This window comes from Capricornis sumatraensis, chromosome 5 (assembly GCF_032405125.1).
Source record: "Capricornis sumatraensis isolate serow.1 chromosome 5, serow.2, whole genome shotgun sequence".
Classification (NCBI taxonomy): Eukaryota; Metazoa; Chordata; class Mammalia; order Artiodactyla; family Bovidae; genus Capricornis; species Capricornis sumatraensis.
In genome coordinates, this window is record NC_091073.1 from 107,482,108 (window position 1) to 107,504,949 (window position 22,842).

The window sequence follows — 22,842 nt, forward strand, 5'->3', positions numbered from 1 at the left end:
AATTCTTAAACGTCACTTGCTGCCATATGAAAATAATCTTTGAAAAGTTCATAAAGTTCTTCAAAAACGGAGGCCCCCCTCCCCCTACTTCTGGAATCTTCCGTGGCTCTTCTTCTCCTTCTTTCCAGTTTGGTGCAGAACGGGTTCGTGAGCTGTGGTTTTTGTTTTGTTACTGACGTTTTATTTTTATTTTTTTTCCTTTTTCTTTTTTAAAATAGAAAGCATAGATTTTCCCCCCTCCTTAAATCCCTTCCTTTTCAAAATGTTCTCTCCTCCGCTCTCAGTCCTCCTACTTCCTAGTTCAAGTTTCATCTGTGTCCCGTCCCAGCCCCCCACCCCTGCCCGTTTGCATTGTTTCTGTGCGGCATCTTCAGTACAGAAGCCCCAGCTCCCCTCTCCGTCCCTCCTCCTCTCCCTCTGGCCAGCCTCCCTCCCGTCCCCTCCCCTTCCAGTGTTTATATGTAAGGGTACTGGTTGACCTTGGCCGGGCTCAGTGGGTATCCAGTGTAGACTGTGGAGGCCGGAGAGGCGCTGATGTAGGTCTGGTGGGCAAACTGGGCTGGATACTGACTCGGGTGGATGGTGGGCGAGGGCAGGACCCGGGGGCCCATGCTCACCGGGACCTGGTGGACGATGCTGGCCGGATAGGCAGTGTGCTGCACGGTGTGACGCGCCGAGCCTTGGGAGGCCACCAGGTGGGCCACGGTGCCTGTGGAGCCCAGGGCTGCGGGCGCCGTGTAGGTGTAGAGGTGGGGCTGGGCGGGGAGGTGGGCGGCGGCAGCGGCGGCGGCCAGGTGGGGGTGCACAGTGCCGTGGCTGGGACTGTTGTGCGGGAAGGAGTATGGAGCCTGGGCCATCGTGGGAGTGATGTAGGCCTGCTGCCGTCGGTGGCTCCCGGCGCGGTCTGCGGCAATGTGCTGTTGAGCCTGGAGAAGGACCAGGAGGACCGCGTTGAGGGGGGCGGGGGGGACTGGACACACGCAAGCGCAGAAGAGCATGGGGGGAAGCGGGCAGAGAGGAAGAGGAGGGGGAAGTGAGGACTGGGGAGAAAGCGGAAGTGAGGGTGGGGGAGAAGGCGGAAGTGAGGGCTGGGGAGGAGGCGGAAGTGAGGGCTGGGGAGGAGGCGGAAGTGAGGGCTGGGGAGAAGGCGGAAGTGAGGGCTGGGGAGGAGGCGGAAGTGAGGGATGGGCAGGAGAGTCAGGAGGAGGGTGGGCAGGAGAGTCAGGAGGAGGGTGGGCAGGAGAGTCAGGAGGAGGGTGGGCAGGAGAGTCAGGAGGAGGGTGGGCAGGAGAGTCGGGAGGAGGGTGGGCAGGAGAGTCAGGAGGAGCGTGGGGAGGGCGGGGAGGGCGGCGCGGCAGGGATCACAGAAGACGCCTCGTTCACGTGCTGGGAAAAATATCAATCAACCTGTCCGAGAAGCAAGGCGGTGCCCCGCTGTTTCCTGGGCCGGGTGACACACCAACAGAGCCAGCTGCAGAGGCAACAGGAGACAGCATGTCTCCCGAGGACATCCTGCAGCTGTGAAGTGTCACACGGGATCGTCTCTGAGTGCGGACCACTTTCCTGCCTCACCATTAAGTCCTGCTCCCCAAACAGGCTCTCAGAAACTTCGCCGTCTTCTGAAGTCACATACAAATGAAGCCACCCTCTCAGCCGGAGACTCTAAGTCACAACACACACGTGGTCTTATCTTCCCTCCCAGCTACTAAGGAAGCAGGGCTGGAGTCCACTTTGCAATTCAGACGTGAGTGATCCTAGACACACAGGCCGAGTGCTGGACGTGGAGACACCGCCTGGTTGATACTCCCCTGAGCATCAACCACTGTCTCCTAAGTCTGCCGGCTCGTTTTCCTGGGTTTGGGGTCCCTGTGTGAGGCCTCCTCCGCTGTAATGACTCAGGAGGCTTGGCCTGGTTGGACTCTAGGTCTGTCTCTGGGGTTCTGGCCTGAAGTGGGCTTGGACCCAGTGTTTTACCCTTTGCTGGGCTGAAATGGCAATATGTGGGCCAGACTATTTTTAAGCAGGCACGGCATCACTAAGTGCTTTGGAACATCAGACAAGTCATTTCGCATTGGACTGGCTCTCCATGTATTGAGGATCCACCTTCTCCAAGGTGACCCGCAGCAGAGGGAGATGACCAGAGCTCACCGGGGCACTTCCTGCTACCCCAGGGCACCTGGTGAGCTGGTGGGAGGAGGGGTGGGGGGCGGGAGGGGGTGGCATGTGTGCTTACCTGGCTGAGATTGAGAGGCTGTTGCTGCTGGAAGTGTGGTCCTGGCCGCTGTTGCCGGTAGGCAATCGCTCCAGATGAGCTCCCTGAAGAGTGACCGCTGGTGGAGGTCACGTTGCTGGAGGACTTGGACTTGAAGGAGGACGAGTGGTGACTGGTGTTGACTGTGTCGGGAGGAGGAAAAGGGCACAGGTCAGTCACAGGTCCTTGGCTGCCCAGAAGACCCTGCCCTAGGAGGACAACAGTAGTCTTTCGAGGACACAGTCCTGAGACTGGACGATCCCCCATCAGCCACATCGCCCCCAGACTCAGTGATGATGTTGACTCTGGACTGACACCTGGGTTGCAGCTTGTTCCACTGGTTGTGAGCAAACCCTGATGGACTTTAGAATTACTATCTGGTGACACTGAAAAGCCTTAAGGGTTGTCTAAGAGGCGAAAGGAGCGCTCTCTGAGGTTCCTTGTGTTCCAGCCAGGGGTGCAGTGGGGGGCCACCTGCCAAGATGCAAAGACGCAGTGACAGATGTAGCAGGGTACAGAAAACTGAGTCTCAAAAAAGGGACTGTGGTCTCTCAGACAGCAAGGAGACCAAGCTAGTCAATCTTAAAGGAAATCAACCCTGAATACTCATTGGAAGGACTGATGCTGAAGCTCCAATACTTTGGTCACCTTATGTGAGGAGCCGACTCACTGAAAAAGACTCTGATGCAGGAAGCATTGAAGGAAAAAGGAGAAGGGGGCAACAGAGGATGAGATGGTTGGATGGTATCACTGACTCAATGGGCATGAGCTTGAGCGAACTTCAGGAGATAGTGAAGGACAAGGAAGCCTGGAGTGCTGCAGTCCGTGGGGTCATGAAAAGTCGGGCACAACTTAGCAACTGAACAACAACAATATATCCAGAGGTGGGGGGAACAGCCAGAATAAAATGAAGAGAGGGAGGCGGTTTATATTAAAGAAACCATTTCAGTCATTATTGGTGCCAAGTGACCTGTGAAATTCCCAGCAGAGTGGGACTTGTGTCTCCAGGGGGCAAAGTCAGAGAACCACATGCACGGGCACAGGACATACGGAATGGAGAGTGACTGCTTGCCTACCTCTCAGTGTCTCTCCTGACATCAGGTATTCCTGTCCTGAAGCTTTGTCTAGATGAAGAGGAAGTGATCTACAGTGAATGCCAAGAGGCCTTCGGCACAGGGAGTTCGGACACTTGCCAAAAATGCAGTGTCCTCTGCAGACTCCCCAACTCTAAAACCATCCACGTTTGAAGAGCCTCCCAGAGTAGGGACTTTAAGAGAAGACCCCAGTAATAGGAGAAGCGGCAAGACGAACCCAGGACCTCAGAAGGCAGGGCTATTTCTCGTGCTGTCAGTTGTGAGAATTTGGAAGATTTATTGGGGATGAGCATCTTTGGGAAACACAAAAGCCTAATACGGTCTCAATCAGGCACCCCGGGACTGTGAGTGTAAAAAGAGCACATCTGGTCACTGCCAGGTGGAGCTAGTGGTAAAGAATCCGCATGTGAATGCAGGAGATGTGAAGATGCGGGTTCGATTCTTGGGTCTGGAAGATCCCTTGGAGGAGGGCATGGCAACCCATTCTTGCCTGGAGAATCCCATGGACAGGGAAGCCTGGCTTGCTGCAATCCACAGGATCGCAAAGAACCAGATACAACGGAGTGACTGAGCATACTCTGCACTCTGGCTGTTCTAGGGGGTAGGGATGCTAACAATTAATGAAGCACACTTGACATAACTGGGTTGAATCAATTCTATTACAAATCCCAGGGTGATGAGATCAGAGTCATGATGAGGAGATGCCTGAGGCTGGGGCCAGCAAGAGAGAATGCTGATTAACTGTTGATGGAGACAAAGCTGGAAAGTGAAGGGAAATCGGGAACCTGGGAGCAGGAGACTGGGGAGCACTGAGGGTGACAGGAGCCTCCTACCTGGAGGCGACAGCCACTCCCCCCATCCCCCTGCCCCCGTAGAAGGAGAGCTACCTCGCTGGGAAGGGGCGGGTCCTAGCAGAGTCCCCAGATTCAACTGTGTATTGGTGCCCAGTGGCCCTCCCATCCTACCCACTGAAGCGTGAGATGCTCAGGAATTTGTATTCTTCACAAGCTTCCAGGAGAGCAGGAGCCAGCCTGGCCCTGGTGGACACAGCTGACCTGCATCATGGAATCAGGGTCTGTGCTCAGACCAAACTTGGTCAGACTCTCAAAGGGCCCCCAAAACCTGGGGGTGGGGGTGGAGGGAGGTGTTCAGGGGACCCACTGTAGGGTGAAGGATGGAAAGCTGCAGATGTTGGCTATCAGGACAACTTCAGTCTCCATCACTCAGCCATGGGGCTACTGTGCTGGTGTTCAGCTCCACCCTGACCTGCGGATCACCAGCTGTGCAGGCTGCCTGGGCCCAGCTGGGGCCGGCACCTCTCTGCTCCTGTGTCAACGCTCTGGGCACTTTGTGGTAATTATATCTGAGGGAGAAACTCGTAAGTGCAAGGGACCCACAGCTTGAGCCTGTAAGTGAAGAGGTTAGACAGCTTCAGATGAAGTGGATGTGACAGGGCCAGGCCACCATCATCACAGGGACAGGGGTGGGTGGGGGGCTGCGTCAGAGCTTGTCAAGTTGCCAGGGCAGGGGACCCCAGAATCAGGGAAGAGGGTCTTGAAAGGAACCAAGAGACTAAACTAGGAATTTCCTCCTGTGGAGAGAAATGAAGTGACCTCGGAGAGGAGAAGGCAAGTGCTGAAGGTCAAGCTCTTGGGGCATATTTTGGAGCTGGAAGGAGGTATAGAGCTCTCGACCTAAGCCTTGTTCAGTCCCTAAGTCGTGTCCGACTCTTTGTGACCCCGTGGACTGCAGCACGCCAGGCTCCCCTGTCCTTCACCATCTCCTGGAGTTTGCTCAAACTCGTGTCCATTGAGTCAGAGATGCCATCCAACCATCTCATTCTCTGTTGTCCCCTTCTCTTGCCCTCCATCTCTCCTAGCTGCTCTCAAAGATCTGCTGCTTGGGAACAGGCCTGGGTTCACGGGCAGCCCCTGTGAACAGAGTGCTTCAGATCCCGGGTGAACCCTGGAGGGCCAGCCGCATGGCCGTGGTGGAGTTAACCTCTCTGTGCATCTATTTTCCTATGTGGAAAACTGGGAAAGTAATGGAAACTACGTTAGGGTCGTTGTGAGGATTACCTGAGTTAAAGGACGCAGAATGCTTAGTATCTGGCACGTGTTAGGCTCTTAATGGTGTTAGCTATGGTTGCTGTCTTTATTATTGATCCCTGTTCCTTGGCTAAGGCTGATGCTCAAGGAACAGATGTCTGCCCCAACTTGGGACCATCAAGTCCTGTCTCCAGGGACAGGGAAACTGGGAGCCTAGGGGTCACTGGGTCAGGGTGATGCAGTGCCCAGAAAGCAGGTGTTGGGCCTCCAGTGGCTCAGATCAAGGAGTTCTGTCCCATCCAGGACTTAGTGGTTGACCTTGCCCTCAGTCCTGCATTGGCAGAGTTCGTTCTCTTGCTTTCCAGAAGAACCTTAACTACCCCAAGAGACCTGAGGAGGCTATGTGAGACATTCTCAGGGATCCTTTCTGAACTGGGACTCACAGAGAGAGAAAAAGGACCAAAGCAAGAATGAAAGAAAATGGACTATTGGCTGCACGGCCTCTGTCTTGATCTGAGAGGGCTCAGGGAACCCCAGGATCCCCGCAAAGGTTGCAGTTCACACTTTGGCCATAAAGGGGCCAAATGGGCCCCAGGAGGCCGAGGAAGGCTGCTCTCCTGATTCTTCTGAGCTGAGCTAGGAGGGTTGTGGCGCTAATGGTGGGTGTCAGTGTTGAGAGACAACACAGGCTGGTGGGCCAACAGGGACCAGAATGACGCTCCTTCCTGCCTCCTGCTGTCACTAGGAAGGCAGGTCCTCACAGGGGAACATACATCTCTCTTTACATCAGGAAATCACTCCACGGGCTTCCCCAGAGATAGCAGCATGAGGTGCTTTAGAACCAGCAGCCTTTCTGAGAATTCTGAGAATAACTTCCTTTTTTTTTTTTTGGTCCAAAGTATCCCTGAGAGATTCTCATCCCTTCAGCTCTAACAGTCTTTGTGGAAATGTAGTGGGGTGTGTCCTCAAAACTGCCATGGGCGGCCCACAGCATGACAGCTGATGGTGGAAACGGGCAACGGAATGTGAAAGGGGTCGACCAGTGGGCTCCTCAAAGCCGCCTCCATCCACCTCGCTGTTGTTCTGGGTCCTGACAGAAAACCGCTGTGTTAGGTGGGGCAAAGCTGGCCTTCGGTTTCCTCACCTGTCTCAACTAGGGGTTGGACCACCTCATCTTAAAGTTTCAGAACTCCCAATTTTGCCAGCACCAAGACCGACAAAACTCTGAGCTGGAAGATGCCTAACCTGTGATGATGTCACCACTCTCTCATGCATCCTCCGCTGTGTTTAAAAGGCCAAGGGAATTTCAGCATCAGTTACTCACCACCCCGCCTCCACCCCCATCCCCTGCCTTTATGAATTCCCAGAGGACCTGGGTAAGGTCTTTTCTGAGCCAGCTCTTACAGACCACTGTCCTGAATTGTAAAGGGGCCATTACTGCTACGGAGTTTCTCTGAGAGGTCCTGGAACACGGGCATCCTCAATTTACAACACTCATCATCTCATTCTGTAGATTGACAATCTCTGATCAGAAATCCCTGAGGTCAGACACTTGAAATCAAGACTTTCAGATTTTATAAGGGAATCTGATACATATTCAACATTTTAGGTTACCCCCAAAGGAGCCTTGGATACTAACCACATAATAAAAAAAAGTAAATATTTCTGCTATAAAATATGGGGATATTTCACTAAGCGGCACAGATATGACTATGACACAAATAGGAACATGACAAAGGGACTTGCAACCAGCCTCTGGTTAGTTCAGGTCTGGTTTTACCAGTTGAGTTTGCTGTGAACTTAAAATCTGGTTTTCAGAGCTGTTTTGATTTTGGATTACAGATGAAAAAGAATATGTCATTCTCTTCTTGCTGGTCTTAAGGTTTTCAACAACATAGTCTTGACACCTTCACTGTTAATTAAGCAGGAGAGCCCCTCACACCAAGATGTGTGCATTTAAGGCTGTAATCTTTATAAATGGGCTATATGCAGGTGACCTGAGGACTTAAGGGTGTGAGGTAAGGAGAGGCTTGAGGAGTCAATGCCCAGATTCTTAACTTTCAGATGTGTCTTTTCCTAAATGGGTGCACTGGCCCTAGGACCCACTGGTTCCCTTACCCGCCTTCTCTCTCGCATTCACCCCTCTTACAAAAGAAAGTCTCCCTTCTTACTCTCCTGAATGTTTACACTGCCACCAGGTGTGAGAAACCTAAGGGGTGCCCAAATGGAATAATTCCAGAACATTTGGTTCCTGAGAACGGTCCCTTGAGAGCAAAGAAAGCCACCCTCAGTAGGAAACACTGAGGGCTGACCAGGCTTATTCCCACTCAGGTGACAAACTCTTTGCAAACTCCCCACCCACCCATCCATCCATCCATGAGATACAGTTTAGAAATGAGGCAGCCATCATCACAGGGAGGACTTTTTGTGACAGATATGAGGTCATCTCTGGCCGCCTGGGCTGACAACAAGGAATCTTCTCAAACAGGATCCTTGGTGAAGATCTACTAACCACCCACTCCCCAGACCCAGGGCTTATTAAGTGCTCCTGTAACAAGATTTCGAGCCACAGGAAGCAGAAAACCAGCCTCCAGAGAGATGCTCCTGGCAGCTCCGCCCCCGAATTACCTGGCCCCAGGCTGTCACACTCCACCAGCACCTCGCTGGCCTGGGTTTTCAGGGGGGGCACGATGATGGTCCGGGGGTTCCCCGTGCAGTGCGGCTCCAGGCTCCCCTTGGTGTCAAAGGTGGTGGCGGTGTGCCCGGCGCGGTGCTGCACGGAGTAGGGGCTGGTGTTGCTGGAGGAGTCGGAGTAGGGAGAGTCGTGGACCGTGACACAGCTGATGACGTTTTTTCTCTGCTTGGAGACAGTGCTGGAAACGCAAAGGGAGAAACCAGGACTGTGAGAGGCTGTGCGGTGAGACACCTGACTGGCCGGGCAGAGCCGCACTTGCTGCGGGCAGGGGCAGAGAGGCAGAGCAGGAGAGAGGGTAGGAATGTGACTTCTGTTCTCGAGAACCCTGATGGGGAAACCCAGGCGTCACCAGTCTCACTGGCGGGGGTGGGGGTGGGGATGACATGAGGACAAGAGAAGGGGCTGGAGTGGGGCCCACAGAAGCTTCTGGAAATGGAGTGAGAGAACCTTCTGGGCAGGCCTGGGCTCTCCCCCATGCAGCAGGGCTCAGCAGACCTGCGGGGGAAGCACTGGTAGCCCAGAGCTCTGGGGCAGCTGTCCACTCAAAAAACAGGCACAACCTAGAAACTGAGTTATCCTTTGTGTGGTGGGAATTCCTAGTCCTTTGGACCACTTGGAGATCAAACCAGTCAATCCTAAAGGAAATCAACCCTGAATATTTACTGGAAGGACTGATGCTGAAGCTGAAGCTCCAATCCTTTGGCCCCCTGATGTGAAGAGCCGACTCACTGGAAAAGACCCTGATGCTGGGAAAGATTAAGGGCAAGAGGAGAAGGGGATGGTAGAGATGAGATGGTTGGCTCGCATCACTGACTCAATGGACATGAGTTTGAGCAAACTCTGGGAGATAGTGAAGGACAGGGAAGCCTGGCGTGCTGCAGTCCATGGGGTTGCAAAGAGTCAGACACAAATGAGCGACTATACAACAACGACCTAGGACTTGGGAGGCCGAGAGACAGCATCTCAAGTGATCCTGAGATAACTGTTCCGAGGAGGTAGGGGGAGGAATCAGGTTATGCAGAAGTTTGTAGCAAGGGGCAAGTAGTCTGAACATCAAAAGATTATTGTTAATTAAGGAAAAATAGCTAGGTTGTGACATCCCTGTTTACTATGGAGGGAAATACTCCATTTGACATTACATTTGGAGGCCCGAAATCGCTGATGGCTGTGACACTCTTGTTTACTGATAAGGCAGGAGATATTCCAATTCACACAGCGCCCTCTGAGCCACCAGGGAGGGACAGAAAAGCACACAGAGCACCCAGCCAGACCCCGGCAGCCTGAGGCTGTGGTGTGGAAGAAAAACACCTCTGGGAAGGAAGAGCATGAGCTTTATTAGGCGTGGGGCCTGGGAGACCCCACCGATTTAGGCAAGAGAGGATAAGACATCCAAGAGAGGCTGGGATGCAGTGAGAGGGATGGGAAAGTGAGGTGCTGACCCCGCTAATCCCACACACAGCTGAGGAATCGGAGCTGGACCCCACAGCCTCAGCCACCTCTCCGCTCTGAGAACGGGAGGGGTGATGGCTTTGCCGTGCAGGCCACCCAAGGCCCCCAGGTCCCCATCTCAGGGAAGTCCTGACCCTCCTACAGCTTCTCCACTGCCGGGCTGAGGGTGGGGTGGCGGTAAAAGATGCCTGTGAGAGTGCTGCTCTGAACCCCTGGTCTTCGTTCTAGAACCGAGACTTCATACACTGCTGGGGGAGGAACACACTTTGCCTGGCTCTGGGCCAGCACATTTCTTTTCTTCCTGAGATATTTATGTTTGTCACTTTGGGAACCAATTCTGTCTGCCTCCCAGCTCAGTGAGAGGCTGGTGGGATGACAGATACGGAACTGCTTGCTTATTGTGAAAGGTGTGAAAATGGATCACATCTATTTTTGTATATTGATCATCTATTTTTAAGAAATATCGACTGCCTAAGTAAGATGGTCAGTGTCCAACCACTTGGCTAAGAAGCTGGTATTTATAGAGCGCCTAATGGAGCCACAATACTGCCACCTCCCAACCCAGGTGTCTTGCCCAAGGTCACACAGCCAGTGACAGCCAGATTCCAAGATTGATCTCTGCCCCACCCCTGAGGGCAGTGGAGATACGAGAAACTGGAGCCCCAGGAGGCCTGATGCCTTGCTCCCTGAAGCCTGCACTGCGCACATCTGGGCTGGATAATTCCTCCTGGGGCTGTACCTTCTGTCCCCCCCTGGATCAGGATGGAAGGGTCCCTCTCTGCGTCTGTGGGTGAGGACACAGGCCCAGCAGACAGATTAACTTCAGCAAGTGTTGGTGGCCTTGGGTGACTGTTCAACCTCCAAGCGATTCAATCTCCTTACCAGTAAGATGTAGATAATAATAGTACCTACATCACAGGCTTGTTTTGAGACTCAAATGAGAAAATACACAGAAAGTATTTTGAACGGTACACAACACAGAGTAAGTATTCTAAGAAAACTAGCTTCTATTATTAGTGTTACCTCATTTAACATGTGAAAACAGGTTTGCAGGCAAAAAAATATCTCTAGGCAAAATGAGTACTATGAAGGTAACAGACTTTCTGGAAAAGTTTCCAGTCTAGGAATAAACCAGAAGACTGATAGGAAAGAAGTTAAAACTCATCAGTTAGAATCCTTGGCGATCTATGCTAGGTGCTACAGGGAATTTCTGTATAAAGAAATATAATATGTGTCTCCACCCTAGGAGATGATTAAAATCTCAGTGAAGGATTGTATAAAAACATGACATGTTACACGCTAAAAGTTTTAAAATAATCAGTTAAAGAGAAAGGATGTCATAAAGGCTTCCATGATGAACTGTCAAGTGAGCTGTGCAGATGATAATTAAGAACTCAGAAGAAGGCAAGGAATGAACTGATTGCATATACTTATAGTTCTTCATTCTAACTGATAAAATGGCTGTATCTTAATTAAGAGAAACTACATGCACGCGTGCTCAGTCATGTCCAACTCTCCGACCCCAATGGACTGTAACCCACCAGGCTCCTCTGTCCATGGGATTATCCTGTCAAGAATATTGGAGTGGGCTGCCATTTCCTCCTGCAGGGGATAAAGAACTACACTTTCTACTTATAACAGCTGAAATGCAAAAGGCCCACATGCTTGTTGCTCAAACACAGTTTGACGTAAACAGTCACTGTATGACCCAGTGATTCTGGTCTAGGTAAGTACAAAACGGAGTTGAAAGCCAAAACAGACACTTGTATGCTAACGTTCACTGCTGTAGCAATCACCATAGCCAAAAGGTGGAAATAGCCTCAGTGCCCATGAGCTGATCACAGAATAGTATTCAGCCATTAAAAACGAATAAAGTTCTGATACATGCTACAATATGGATGAATCTTGAAAATGTTACGCTAAGTGAAATAAGCCAGACACAAAAGGACAGATATTGTGTGATTCCACTTATACGAGATTCCTAGAATAGGCAAATTCATAGAGACAGAATGTAAATTAGAGGTTGGGTACCAGGGGCTGGGGGGTGGGGAGAGGAGTTTGAGGAGTTGCTGCTTAATGGTACAAAGTTTCTGCTTGAGGTGATGGAAAAGTTTTGGAAATAGTGGTGATGGCTGTACACAGTGAATGTATTTAGTGTCACTGAACTGTACACTTAAAAATGGTTAAAGTGGCAAACTTTATTATTTATATATAGAGAGATGGGAATACCAGACCAACTGACCTGCCTCTTGAGAAACCTGTATGCAGGTCAGGAAGCAACAGTTAGAACTGGACATGGAAAAACCGAATGGTTCCAAATAGGAAAAGGAGTATGTCAAGGCTGTATATTGTCACTCGGCTTATTTAACTTATGCAGAGTACATCATGAGAAACACTAGGCTGGATGAAGCACAAGCTGGAATCAAGATCGCTGGGAGAAATATCAATAACCGCAGATATGCAGATGACACCACCCTTATGGCAGAAAGTGAAGAGGAACTTCTTGATGAAGGTTAAAGACGAGAGTGAAAAAGTTGGCTTGAGGCTCAACATTCAGAAAACTAAGATCATAGCATCTGGTCCCATCACTTCATGGCAAATAGATGGGGAAACAGTGTCAGACTTTATTTTGGGGGGCTCCAAAATCACTGCAGATGGTGATTGCAACCATGATATGAAAAGACGCTTACCCCTTGGAAGGAAAGTTATGACCAACCTAGATAGCATATTAAAAAGCAGGGATATACTTTGTCAACAAAAGTCCGTCTAGTCAAGGCTATGGTTTTTCCAATAGTCACGTATGGATGTGAGAGTTGGACTATAAGGAAAGCTAAGTGCCAAAGAATTGATGCTTTTGAACTGTGGTGTTGGAGAAGACTCTTGAGAGTCCCTTGGACTGCAAGGAGATCCAACCAGTCCATCCTAAAGGAGATCAGTCCTGGTGTTCACTGGAAGGACTGATATTGAAGCTGAAATGCCAATCCTTTGGGCACCTGGTGCGAAGAGCTGACTCATTTGAAAAGACCCTGATGCTGCGGAAGATTGAGGGCAGGACGAGAAGGGGACGACAGAGGACGAGATGGCTGGATGGCATCACCGACTCAATGGACATGAGTTTGGGTAAACTCTGGGAGTTGGTGATGGACAGGGAGGCCTGGCGTGCTGCAGTTCATGGGGTTGCAAAGAGTTGGCCATGACTGAGCGACTGAACTGAACCTGAGTGGCACAACTGAAAAAAAATATGTAATAGGCCCCAAACCACTTAATTGTACACTTTAAATGGGTGAACTCTATGGTACGCAAATTATATCTCAAGTTTTAATGTCCATGTGCTTATTCAGGGACAAGAAAGCAAATGGGACTTACAAGGTAGGTGGGGATGAACGACTCAGATGTGGCAGAAGAACTAGAAAGTGGGGCACCAGGGAAAGATCCCCAAGCCTCCAAAGTAGGGACATGAAATCTGAGAGCAACAAGAGTTCTGGAAAGCTGTGGGAATGGGAAGGAGCACTGGGGCTTTCCTGATGGCTCAGCAGTAAAGAATCCGCCTGCAATGCAGGAGAAACCGGAGACTCGGGTTCGATCTCTGGGTTGGAAAGATCCTCTGGAGGAGGCAATGACAACCCACTCCAGTATTCTTGCCTGGAAAAATCCATGGACAGAAGAGCCTGATGGGCTACAGTCCAGGGGGTGGCAAAGAGTTGGACACGACTGAGTGACTAACCCACAACACACTGGGAGGAAGGGGAGCTGCCTTTAAAAAAAAACAAACAAAACTGGTGGAAGAAGCCACAGCTGCTCTCTGTGGGGGGTGGGGCGGGCCTGGGAGCAGTCTGTAGTGTAATAAGATGTTTTTAGAGGAAACGCCCCCAGCTCTAACCCCCCTGACTCCTGGCACCATCACAAAATGCTCCCAGGACCAGGGTCAGCGCTGGGAGACTGTGAGCATGCGGCTAGCCTGCCCCGCCCTTCACTTTCCACTTCGGTCACAGCCAGTTCCGCCTGATTAAATGACACGCACACAGTGACTCATCTGGTCACCTCCCTAAACGCAGAAACGTTCTGCTGCAGGTGCACAGACTCTGGGTGGTGGACCCCACGTGAAGGACAGAGGCTGGCTGTTGCCAAATGTGTCCTCAGAGCTGGCGCTCTAGGCCTGGTGTGGCTGTCCATGTTATTGGTGTGACCTTGGGCAGTGGCCTGGATATACTGGGGTGACCCTGGATGTCCCTCCAGCTCTAACCTGCTAAGAAATTGTTAGGGAGAGTGGCCTTAAAGGAGCCATTTGTGGTCCCCTAAATATTTATTATTAAAGACATTTAAAAGAGGATTTGTTTTACTCTAATTTGGAGAGAAAATAAATCCTTTTAGTAAGTGTATTTTTCACGGAGACCCAGACCAAGACAATCCCTGCTGACTACATATCCTCCTTAGGTTCTGAGTAGTCTATTAAATAGGGCTTCCCCGGTGGCTCAGACGGTAAAGAATCTGCCTCCAATGCAGGAGACATGGGTTTGATCCCTGGGTCAGGAAGATCCACTGGAGCAGGAAATGGCCACCCACTCCAGTATTCTTGCCTGGAGAATTCCATGGACAGAGGAGCCTGGAAGGCTACAGTTCATGAGGTCACAAAGAGTCAGACACGACTGAGGGACTAACACACAAATAGAAAATGGGCAAATGAAACACACATACCCCACCCCACTAATTTTGGCCAAGCTATAACCAAATTCAAGGTGGACGTACTTGGAATTCTTTACTCAAGTTTAGAAATTGCAGAGAAGCTTCAGCTCAATACGAGTAAGAATTTTCTGACAACTGGAATTATCCGAACATACAGTGGGCCAATTCGTGAACCAGTGAGCTTCCTGTTACCAGAGGATGGCTTTCTGGCAAGAGTCTTATAAAGCTGACAGCTGATCTAAATGACCCCTCAGAACTGAAAGTCGTCTTCTAATGGAAACCTAACAGGTAGTGAGTCTTTCCACCAAAGGGGTAGAGGAATTCTGCGTGTCATTTTCTTGATATCTATCAGGAGTGTGGGATAAAACCTCTCTGAGCTCTTCAGCGATTCCTCCCTATTTTTTCGGAGCTGGAAGTCCCCATGCCTGATGAGCAGACAGGTACAACACAGTCTGATGCTGATATACCTACATTTTTGGGTTTACATGTGACAGGTTTGGAAGAGGTGAATTAATTTGATAGCTCTGTTTCTAATCTCTTCTATTGTTAGAATCTCTGTGCTCTACTTGATGTACTATGCAGATTAAAGAACAAAAGGGAAGCTGTTAAATGAGTCAATTTAAAAATGAGCACGCATTTGACACGATGACTTCAGATTCTTTTAGCTCCTCTATGTCGATTCTGCTGGGATTCACCCCACGACAGTGTCTAATTATTATTGATAGCTTATCAATCCCATTATGAATTGGTTAATGGAAGTGAGACAGACAGTGACAAGAGCAGAATGAGAAATCCTTGCTTAAATGCCCTCGACAGAACGTCACTTCTGAATAAGGAACAAAGCTGCTGGAGTTCACGACTGCATTGTGTTGTCATGGCAATAGATGATTTTCATCATTTTCAAGTGATGAAAAGAAACAAGGAGCTAAGAAGCAAAGAAATCAGCCCCAATGGAGAAAACATGGCTGGAGAATCAGACACAATTCTGCGACCCCTTCTCTGTAAGACCCTACCTGGAATATGCTTCTGATTTCCATCTGCCGGTTAATTCCATCCTGCAAGACCAGAGTCAAAACTCATCTCCACCAATGAACTTTCCATGCCATAATCAACACTGTAGGTGAAAAGTGCTCTTCTATTATTATGACATTGATTACTGAATATAGATAATGTTTACTGAATGCACAACTACTGTTCAAAGTCCTTTACATGTTTTATCCCCTTGAATCCTCACAGCCAGACTATGAGGTGGAGAAAATGATAACTTTCATTTTCAGAACAGGAAAATGTTGGGTGCTTTAGGTCACTTGGATGTTCAAGGTCACATAGCTGGTTGGGGACAGAGCTGGGCTGGAACCAAGCGCTAGCATTCTTCTGCTCCTTTTTCTTTTTGTGACTGAGTGTGGTCTTAGTTTATTTAAAACTTTTTATTTTATTGTGGTAAGAATATGCAACATGAGATCCACTTTCTTAAAATTTTAAGTATACAATCAGTGACGCTGTATAGCAGATCTCTGAAGCTTATTCATTGTAACTGAGATTTATGCCTGTTGATTAGCGACTGCCCATGTCCCCCTACTCACAACCCCTGACAACCGAGATTTAATTCTTTGATTCTGTGAATTAGACTATTTTAGATAGCTCACGTATGAGGTCGCATAATGCACATTTTCCTTCTTTTTAAGGCTGAATAGCATCCCACTGTATGCACAGGTCACATTTTTTTTATCCATTCATCTGATGGACACTTAGGTTGCTTCTACTTCTTGGCTACTGTGACTGATGCTGCAGTCAACATGGGAGTGTAGGTATCTCTTTGAGGTTCTGATTTTAATTCTTTTGGATAAACACTCAGAAGTGGGACTGCTAGATCACATGACAGTTCTACTTTTCACTTTTTGGCTGTGCCCCACAGAATGTGGGATCTTAGTTCTCGGACCGGGGATCGAGCCTGCACCTCCTGCATTGGAAGCATGGAGTCTTAACCACTGGGCTACCTGAGAAGTCCCTGTTTTTAATTTTTTTGAGGAACCTCCACACTGTTTTCCATAGTAGCTACACCAACTTATATTCCCACCAGCAGTGTACAAGACTTCCAACGTCTCCACTTTCTCCATCCACACTTATCAGCTTTTGTCTTTTTGGTAACAGCCATCCTGCCATGTGTGAGGTGATATCACACCATGGTTTTGCTTTGCATTTCCCTGATTATGAGGGAGGCTGAGCACTTTTCATATGGCTGCTGGTACATCTTCTTTTAAGTAAACTCTGTCCAAATCCTTAGCCCACTTCTAAATTCTGTTACTGTTTTTTTTTTTTTTCTGTTGCGTTGTCCAGAGCCGGCACTCCCTCTTTATCACCAGCTACACAGCTCCTCCTCTCCATGAGCACTGAGAATGTAAGGCAACTGAGGGTCCTCCTTTGGGTTCCACCAGGGGCCAAGTCGGCGACAGAGGCATGGGGCGTGGGACTGTTCCCAAGGACAGCTGCCCAGTGATGGAGATGACAGCTGCTGGTCCAGCCACCTGCATGGGGGTGCTGCTCCCACTTCCTCTCCACCCAACCAGAGAGAAATGGCCAACAGCCTTTAACTAGCTCTGCACGTGACTGGAGGGGCTGGGGTGCCAATGCCCCCAGGCCAGCATGCTCCTTCCGATGTATCACGTGGCCTCCAATTTAAAGAAAGCTGAGCACCAAAGAACTGATGCTTTTGAACTGTGGTGTTGGAGAGGACTCTTGAGAGTCCTTTGGACAGGAAGGAGATCCAACCAGTCCATCCTAAAGGAAATCAGTCCTGAATATTCATTGGAAGGGTTGGTGCTGAAGCTGAAACTCCAATAGTTTGGCCACCTGATGTGAAGAACTGACTCACTGGAAAAGACCCTGATGCTGGGAAAGATTGAAGGCAGGAGGAGAAGGGGACGGCAGAGGATGAGACGGTTGGATGGCATCACTGACTTGATGGACATAAGTCTGAGTAAGCTCTGGGAGGTGGTGATAGACAAGGGAGGCCTGGCGTGCTGCAGTCCATGGGGTCGCAAAGAGTCGGACACGACTGAGTGAACTGACTGAGGACCAAAAAAAGAAAGAAAACCTCTACATTTTAAATTTGGTGCATATATTCCATTTGAGCTACATTATCCATATCCATATCCATATATATACATATGTATGTTTCTCAATATGGACTGTACCTTGCCAGGCTCCTCTGTCTATGGGATTCTCCAGGCAAGAATATTGGAGTGGGTTGCCATTTCCTTCTCCAGGGGATCGATCTTTCTGACCCAGGGATCAAAACCCACATCTCTTATGTCTCCTGCACCAACAGGTGGATTCTTTACCATTACCGCCACCTGGGAAGCCCCAAGATATGCAATATACACATGTCACTGTTATGATCACTTTCAACTTGACTACCTTCTGGAGAAATCTGAAATGGGGTCTGGAAGGAGCCAGGGGTGGCCTGGTCCTTAGGCATCACGCGGAGTAACCGGTGTTTACTCTGCCCCCGCCTTCTGCATGCCTGCAGGCCTCTCCTGATCATGCTGGGCCTGTCCCCTGGGCACGGCTCTGCCTGTGCTTTCCAAGCTGCTCCTGCGCTCCTCCCTCTGCCCTGTGGAAGGCAGGCAGGACAGCAGGTTGTCACTACACGTCAGTAACGGCTTTGTAACACGGGGAAGTGGAGGACTGGCGACTGGAGACAGTTGGGTGCAGTGTCTTCTCTTCAAAATGCAGTCTTTTCATAAAGTGCAGCCCTTAACCACTGGGATGTTCTCAATGAAGCCCAGGAAAGAGGAAGCCATGGGGCACTCTCCTCAAAACACATCTCCCAGGAAGAGTCAGGTGATGGAAACTGGTTCATCAGATTTAACTTAACACCGCAAAGTAACAAGCCCTCCAAATGACACTGCGTGCTGGGTTCCTTTGCTTCTTTCCTCAAGCCTGGTTCTGACGCCACCAGCACAGCACGAAGTTGGCCTGAGTGGGTGTGTGCGCTTTGCCCTGTTAAGTGGATGTTAATTCCTCAGGCCGTCTTTTGGGCAGCAGCACATCAGCTTCCTGACTGTGACTTTTCTGTAGTAACTTATCTGGATTTTCAATTTAGTGTCAAAAAGAACATTGTGGGGGGATGGTGTCACACTTTTGGGGGATAAACAGTTTCAGAATGACCCCTGTCTAAAATCCTTAGGGATAATGATGAATCAGTCTCCTAGAGAAGTTCACATTTTGGTCGGATTAGCTGTAACACTCTGAGCATCACTTACAAAGTGATGCAGGATACAGTGGTGCCCTGATGACCTCGGTAAATGAACCCCGTCTACCAGAAATAGATAATTGAATGAGCAGATAAATGAATGAATAATGGAGACTGGGCAAAATGATTTCTAATGGATCAGCTGAAATGAGCCACTCTGGTCACACACTCTGGAAGCCTGTATGATGTAGCCTCATGGCCCCTGAAAGACAGCTTCAGCACAAGGCAAGGTTGGCAGAAAGGTCTGAATAATAAAACGGGCACCCATAAGCCTTCTCCAGGGAAATTTCAAGGGAGAAAAGATGGCTTATTCAGCATATGCAGAGAGTCAGCTGCTCCCCTCATCAAAATCATTTATGTGCATTTAAAGTAAGACTGGTTCTACTACCTAATCCTGGGGAATCCAAAAAATATATGTTTTCTATCCTTACACAAACAACTCTAGCCATGACCACAGAGCCCCCTCATCCAACATGGAAAAAGAGGAGGACACTGGGTCTTGCCTGGCCTCCTCGCTTTTTCAAACCTTCTTGAAGAAATGAGAACAGATGAATTCTGCCTGGCCTGCTGCTAGAGCAGCTGCACTCAACCAATGCCCGGCCTGAGTCAGGGCTCAGTGAACATGCCCTGGACTCCCCACTGCCCTGGCCTGGTGCCCTGCACACAGCAGGTGAGACCATGGGTGTGGGCATGGTTACGGTCAGAGGAGGCCGAGGACATAATTTATAAGGTGTTGAATTAATGACTAAGGAGAAATAAATTATTTTTGCCAGTAATTAAGATTGCCATTTCCTCACTGTCACAGAGCCTGAATCCCAATTCTGCTACTTGGAACCTTTGCCAGTCTGGGTGACTTACTTTTCTCAGACCTCAGTTTCCTCATCTATTAAATGGGACTACAACTACCAGCCTTGTGTCAGCTCATCAAATGATGCAGGGACAGTGCAGGTGAAAACTCCTGGGGAATGTCTGTTACAACCCCCTTCCTGTCTGGTTCACTCACCCCCAGCCTGCCCCTCACACTCTGGAGTCCTTCTTACAAGCAGGAGTTGTTGAGTGTCCGTTTGCTCTGGCAGCTAACAGTGCCACATGCTGGGGGCTGGGAATGATAATTTTGCCTTGGCATTCCCCTGAGAATTCTAGACAATGTCACCTGGTCCTGGAGATTTATTGACACGCTTGTGCTTATGTGCTCAGTGGCTAACTTTTATGTCTGACTCTTTGCGACCCCATGGACTGTAGCCTACCAGGCTCATCTGTCCATAGCATTTCCCAGGCAAGAACACTGGAGTGGGTTGCCATTTCCTCCTCTAGGGGATCTTCCCGGGCCAGGGATCGAACCTGCATCTCCCTCGTCTCCTGCATTGGCAGGTGGATTCTTTACCACTGAGCCACCAAGGATTACTTGTCTTAGGTCGGCTCTAAAAGATGCTGCCACGTGATCCCATGCTCACCATCCCCGTGAGCATCACAGGAACCCCCAACCCCCTCCCTCAACTCTCTAGAGGCTGTCATGAGGCTGAGGGGAAGCCATCGGCATTTCAGGCAGGGTTACAGGGCCAGTACTGGGGCTGAGCCACAAACAGGAAATGAGGTCAGAACACAGAAGAGCAGAATCAAGTTGCTCACAGCTGGGAGAAATTAGGTTTGGGAATGAGGATGGTCAGGGTCAAGGAGGGATGCATCCACGGTTCACATTGGAGCCCTGACGGGTAGAGAAGCTTCCAGTCCGAGGGTGACCAGGCGGCTCCCCAGTGGACTGCACTGGGGGCATGTCCCGTTCTTGTTTTCCCAGAACTGATGCTTTCCTGGGAGCTCCTCATCTCCTCGGAAAGCTAGCCACGCCAACCTAAGGGGAGATTCCCCCCAAATCCTCCTTTCCATTCTGAAATCCCTTTTGTCCTGACCTCCCACTTTCTCTTATCAGCGAACCCCACCTGTTCTTGATCCCCCTCTGCCCACCTGTGAGGCTCTGCCCACCACTTCTGTCACTGGAATTTGCAGCCTCACCTCTACCCATTGTCTAAGCATATCAGGGCCACTGACCTTGAAAAGCCCCCTCTCCCCTATTTCCTCAAGCTCTTCCCCCTTTGAATCCCTACAGTCCTCTGCTAGTTTTTAGAGGCCTGGTAACCTGTTTTGTGTTATGAAGATTTGTACGTGTCTTATCTTGCTTATTACCCTGCAAACCTCCTGAGGACAGAGACTGTCTACCTTATTTATGCAGCACCTGCGGTTCCGAGCATAATATCTTACCAGTGGGGCCAATAAATATTTACCCAGTTAAATTTTACGATAGTCTGACTTCTAAGAATGAGTACTCATATTTCCCCCTATCTTTTTCCTCATTACAAAATGCAGTCACATTAATGTGGTCACATTACACGATGGTTTCTCTATAAATAAAATAGCTACTGGTTTCTGTTTTATCCTCCTCAGGTTCCAATACCCTCTCCTGCCTTTCTGGGTCCTCAAACATTTCTTCACGGCAACAGTTATTTGATCTCTCTGGAAAACACTGTTTACTCATTCTGTGAGTTTCCCATCACACCTGTGGACAGCTGACGCCTTTCTCGGTTTCGCTCTGGCCTCAAATGGCAGCCTCCCATGTTTGATGGAATGTCTCTGGTGCCTCTTGTTACCCTGGGCAGGCAGGCAGGCCGGCCCCCGCGTCCTCCATGTTATGAATCTCCGGTATTCAGCAGCCCACTGTCACTCACTGTCTCTGGCTGTCATTCACACATGCACCTGCCCATCGGCCTCTCCCCTGCCCTCCCCTAAGTCGTGATTCAATGACACCAAGATCCTCCCATGCTGCCACATGCTTCAGCTCTGTTCTTTCTGGGCCCTGGGGCTGCTGCAGAGGCAGCCTGTACTTCCGGCTGGCTCTGTGCCCTCAACCTTGGCAGCAGCCTGATGGGTGGAGAAATGGTTTTCTCATCTTTCTTCCCTTCAGAACCACTATTCGGTTCTCTCCTGAGCACATATGTTGAGATTCTGTGTCAATTCAAATGTTAAAATAATATTCCAGTCTAGTCAACTGTCAGATTTTAAAATTGCTTTTTTCCAGTTGTGGCAAAGGGCCTGTGAGGTTGCCTGTCCTTCTTATGCCTGATGCCACAGATGTGTGAACACGCTGCTCCAGGCCAGGGCCCGGGCTGCGGCTGGGAGGAGGCTTTCCCTTTGGGAAGGGACTGGGAGGCACAGGGCATGGACTCAGCTTGGGACTGGCTCTCCTAAGGAAACAAAGGAAACTGAGTCTCCAAAGGAAACTGAGGCCAGTTCTGGAACAGGCAGGCTGGGAGTGAAGCACTATGCCCCAGCCCTCAGTTCCTTGGCCCCTCTGGCACCTGACCCAATGCTAGGACAGAAATGCTCCATCACACACTTCTCTGAGACACACTGAACTAGGCTGGGCCATTAAAGAGGACACTGGAATGAGCGCTACACAAGCCTTCTCGTGAAAAGACAAGATGCTGAGCTCATTATAAAGGTGGGAAGGGAATACCCCATGCAGGAAGGAATAGCTGTAGTGACAATGTTTTAATCAGTCTATCTGTACATCGTGTAATGATTTCAAAGGTAAGAATTTATTATCTAATCAAAAGGATTTGTGATTATAATCAGTGACATTGTATCCAATTAGGAATTAATAATTTGGGCCCAAATGTGAATGTTATCTTCACACTGGGTCACAGGATGTGCTCTGACTGGCAGGCCTCCCTTCCCGGGTCCTGGGTCCCAGTGGGAAGAGCCAGCAGGTTGGGATTGTGAGATTTCAGATCTACAAGGTCCCGAGGCTCGGGGATGCTAACGACCAGAGGACCGACTCTTTGGAGGGAAAAGTTCCAGGGGACCACCAGACAGCCCAAACTCACACCAAACTCTGTTTCAGTCTGGCTGGCAAGTATAGGAAAGAGGCTCTAACACCAGGCTTAACAGTCTTGCAAATATAATAAATATTTCTTCCCTCTCCCCCAGAAGCATACAGCGAGTGAAATGAGCTCTTACTACTTTGGAATAAACAGTAATGTTCTCTGGGTAAAAGGCCACCTGGCAGTTTGAAAGACTGGGTTAATCAGACACAGGGAAATTTCTGATTAGTTGGACAATTACCTCAAATTCTGAGCGAGCCAAGGCAATGTTTGAGAAACAGCCTGACCAACTGGGAATACATTCAATAGCCTGAGGCAGAGATTTTTAGCTTATGAGGGCTGAAATATAATGGCACTGTGTGCCTGACTTACATGGACTCACATCCCCCAAATGTAGAGGGCCTATAACTATTTTTTAAGACCAAATTGACTCGAAATTATTTTTGGCTTTCAATAATTATAGAAATCTGTTTGAAAAGTAGAAAGCGAAGT

At 49.5% G+C, this 22,842-nt stretch overlaps 1 protein-coding gene across 1 annotated transcript in view; it reads right to left on the reverse strand.

Moving 5' to 3' along the window:
* Positions 1 to 455: 455 nt before the first annotated feature.
* The window catches only part of HIPK2 (homeodomain interacting protein kinase 2), a 193,872-nt gene continuing 171,485 nt past the window's right edge, over positions 456 to 22,842 (reverse strand). The window contains exons 13-15 of the mRNA XM_068973409.1: positions 8,022 to 8,266; positions 2,234 to 2,394; positions 456 to 926 (exon numbers count right to left, since the gene is read on the reverse strand). Coding sequence (XP_068829510.1) covers positions 456 to 926; positions 2,234 to 2,394; positions 8,022 to 8,266 — 877 coding nt within the window. The remainder of the gene's footprint in view (positions 927 to 2,233; positions 2,395 to 8,021; positions 8,267 to 22,842) is intronic.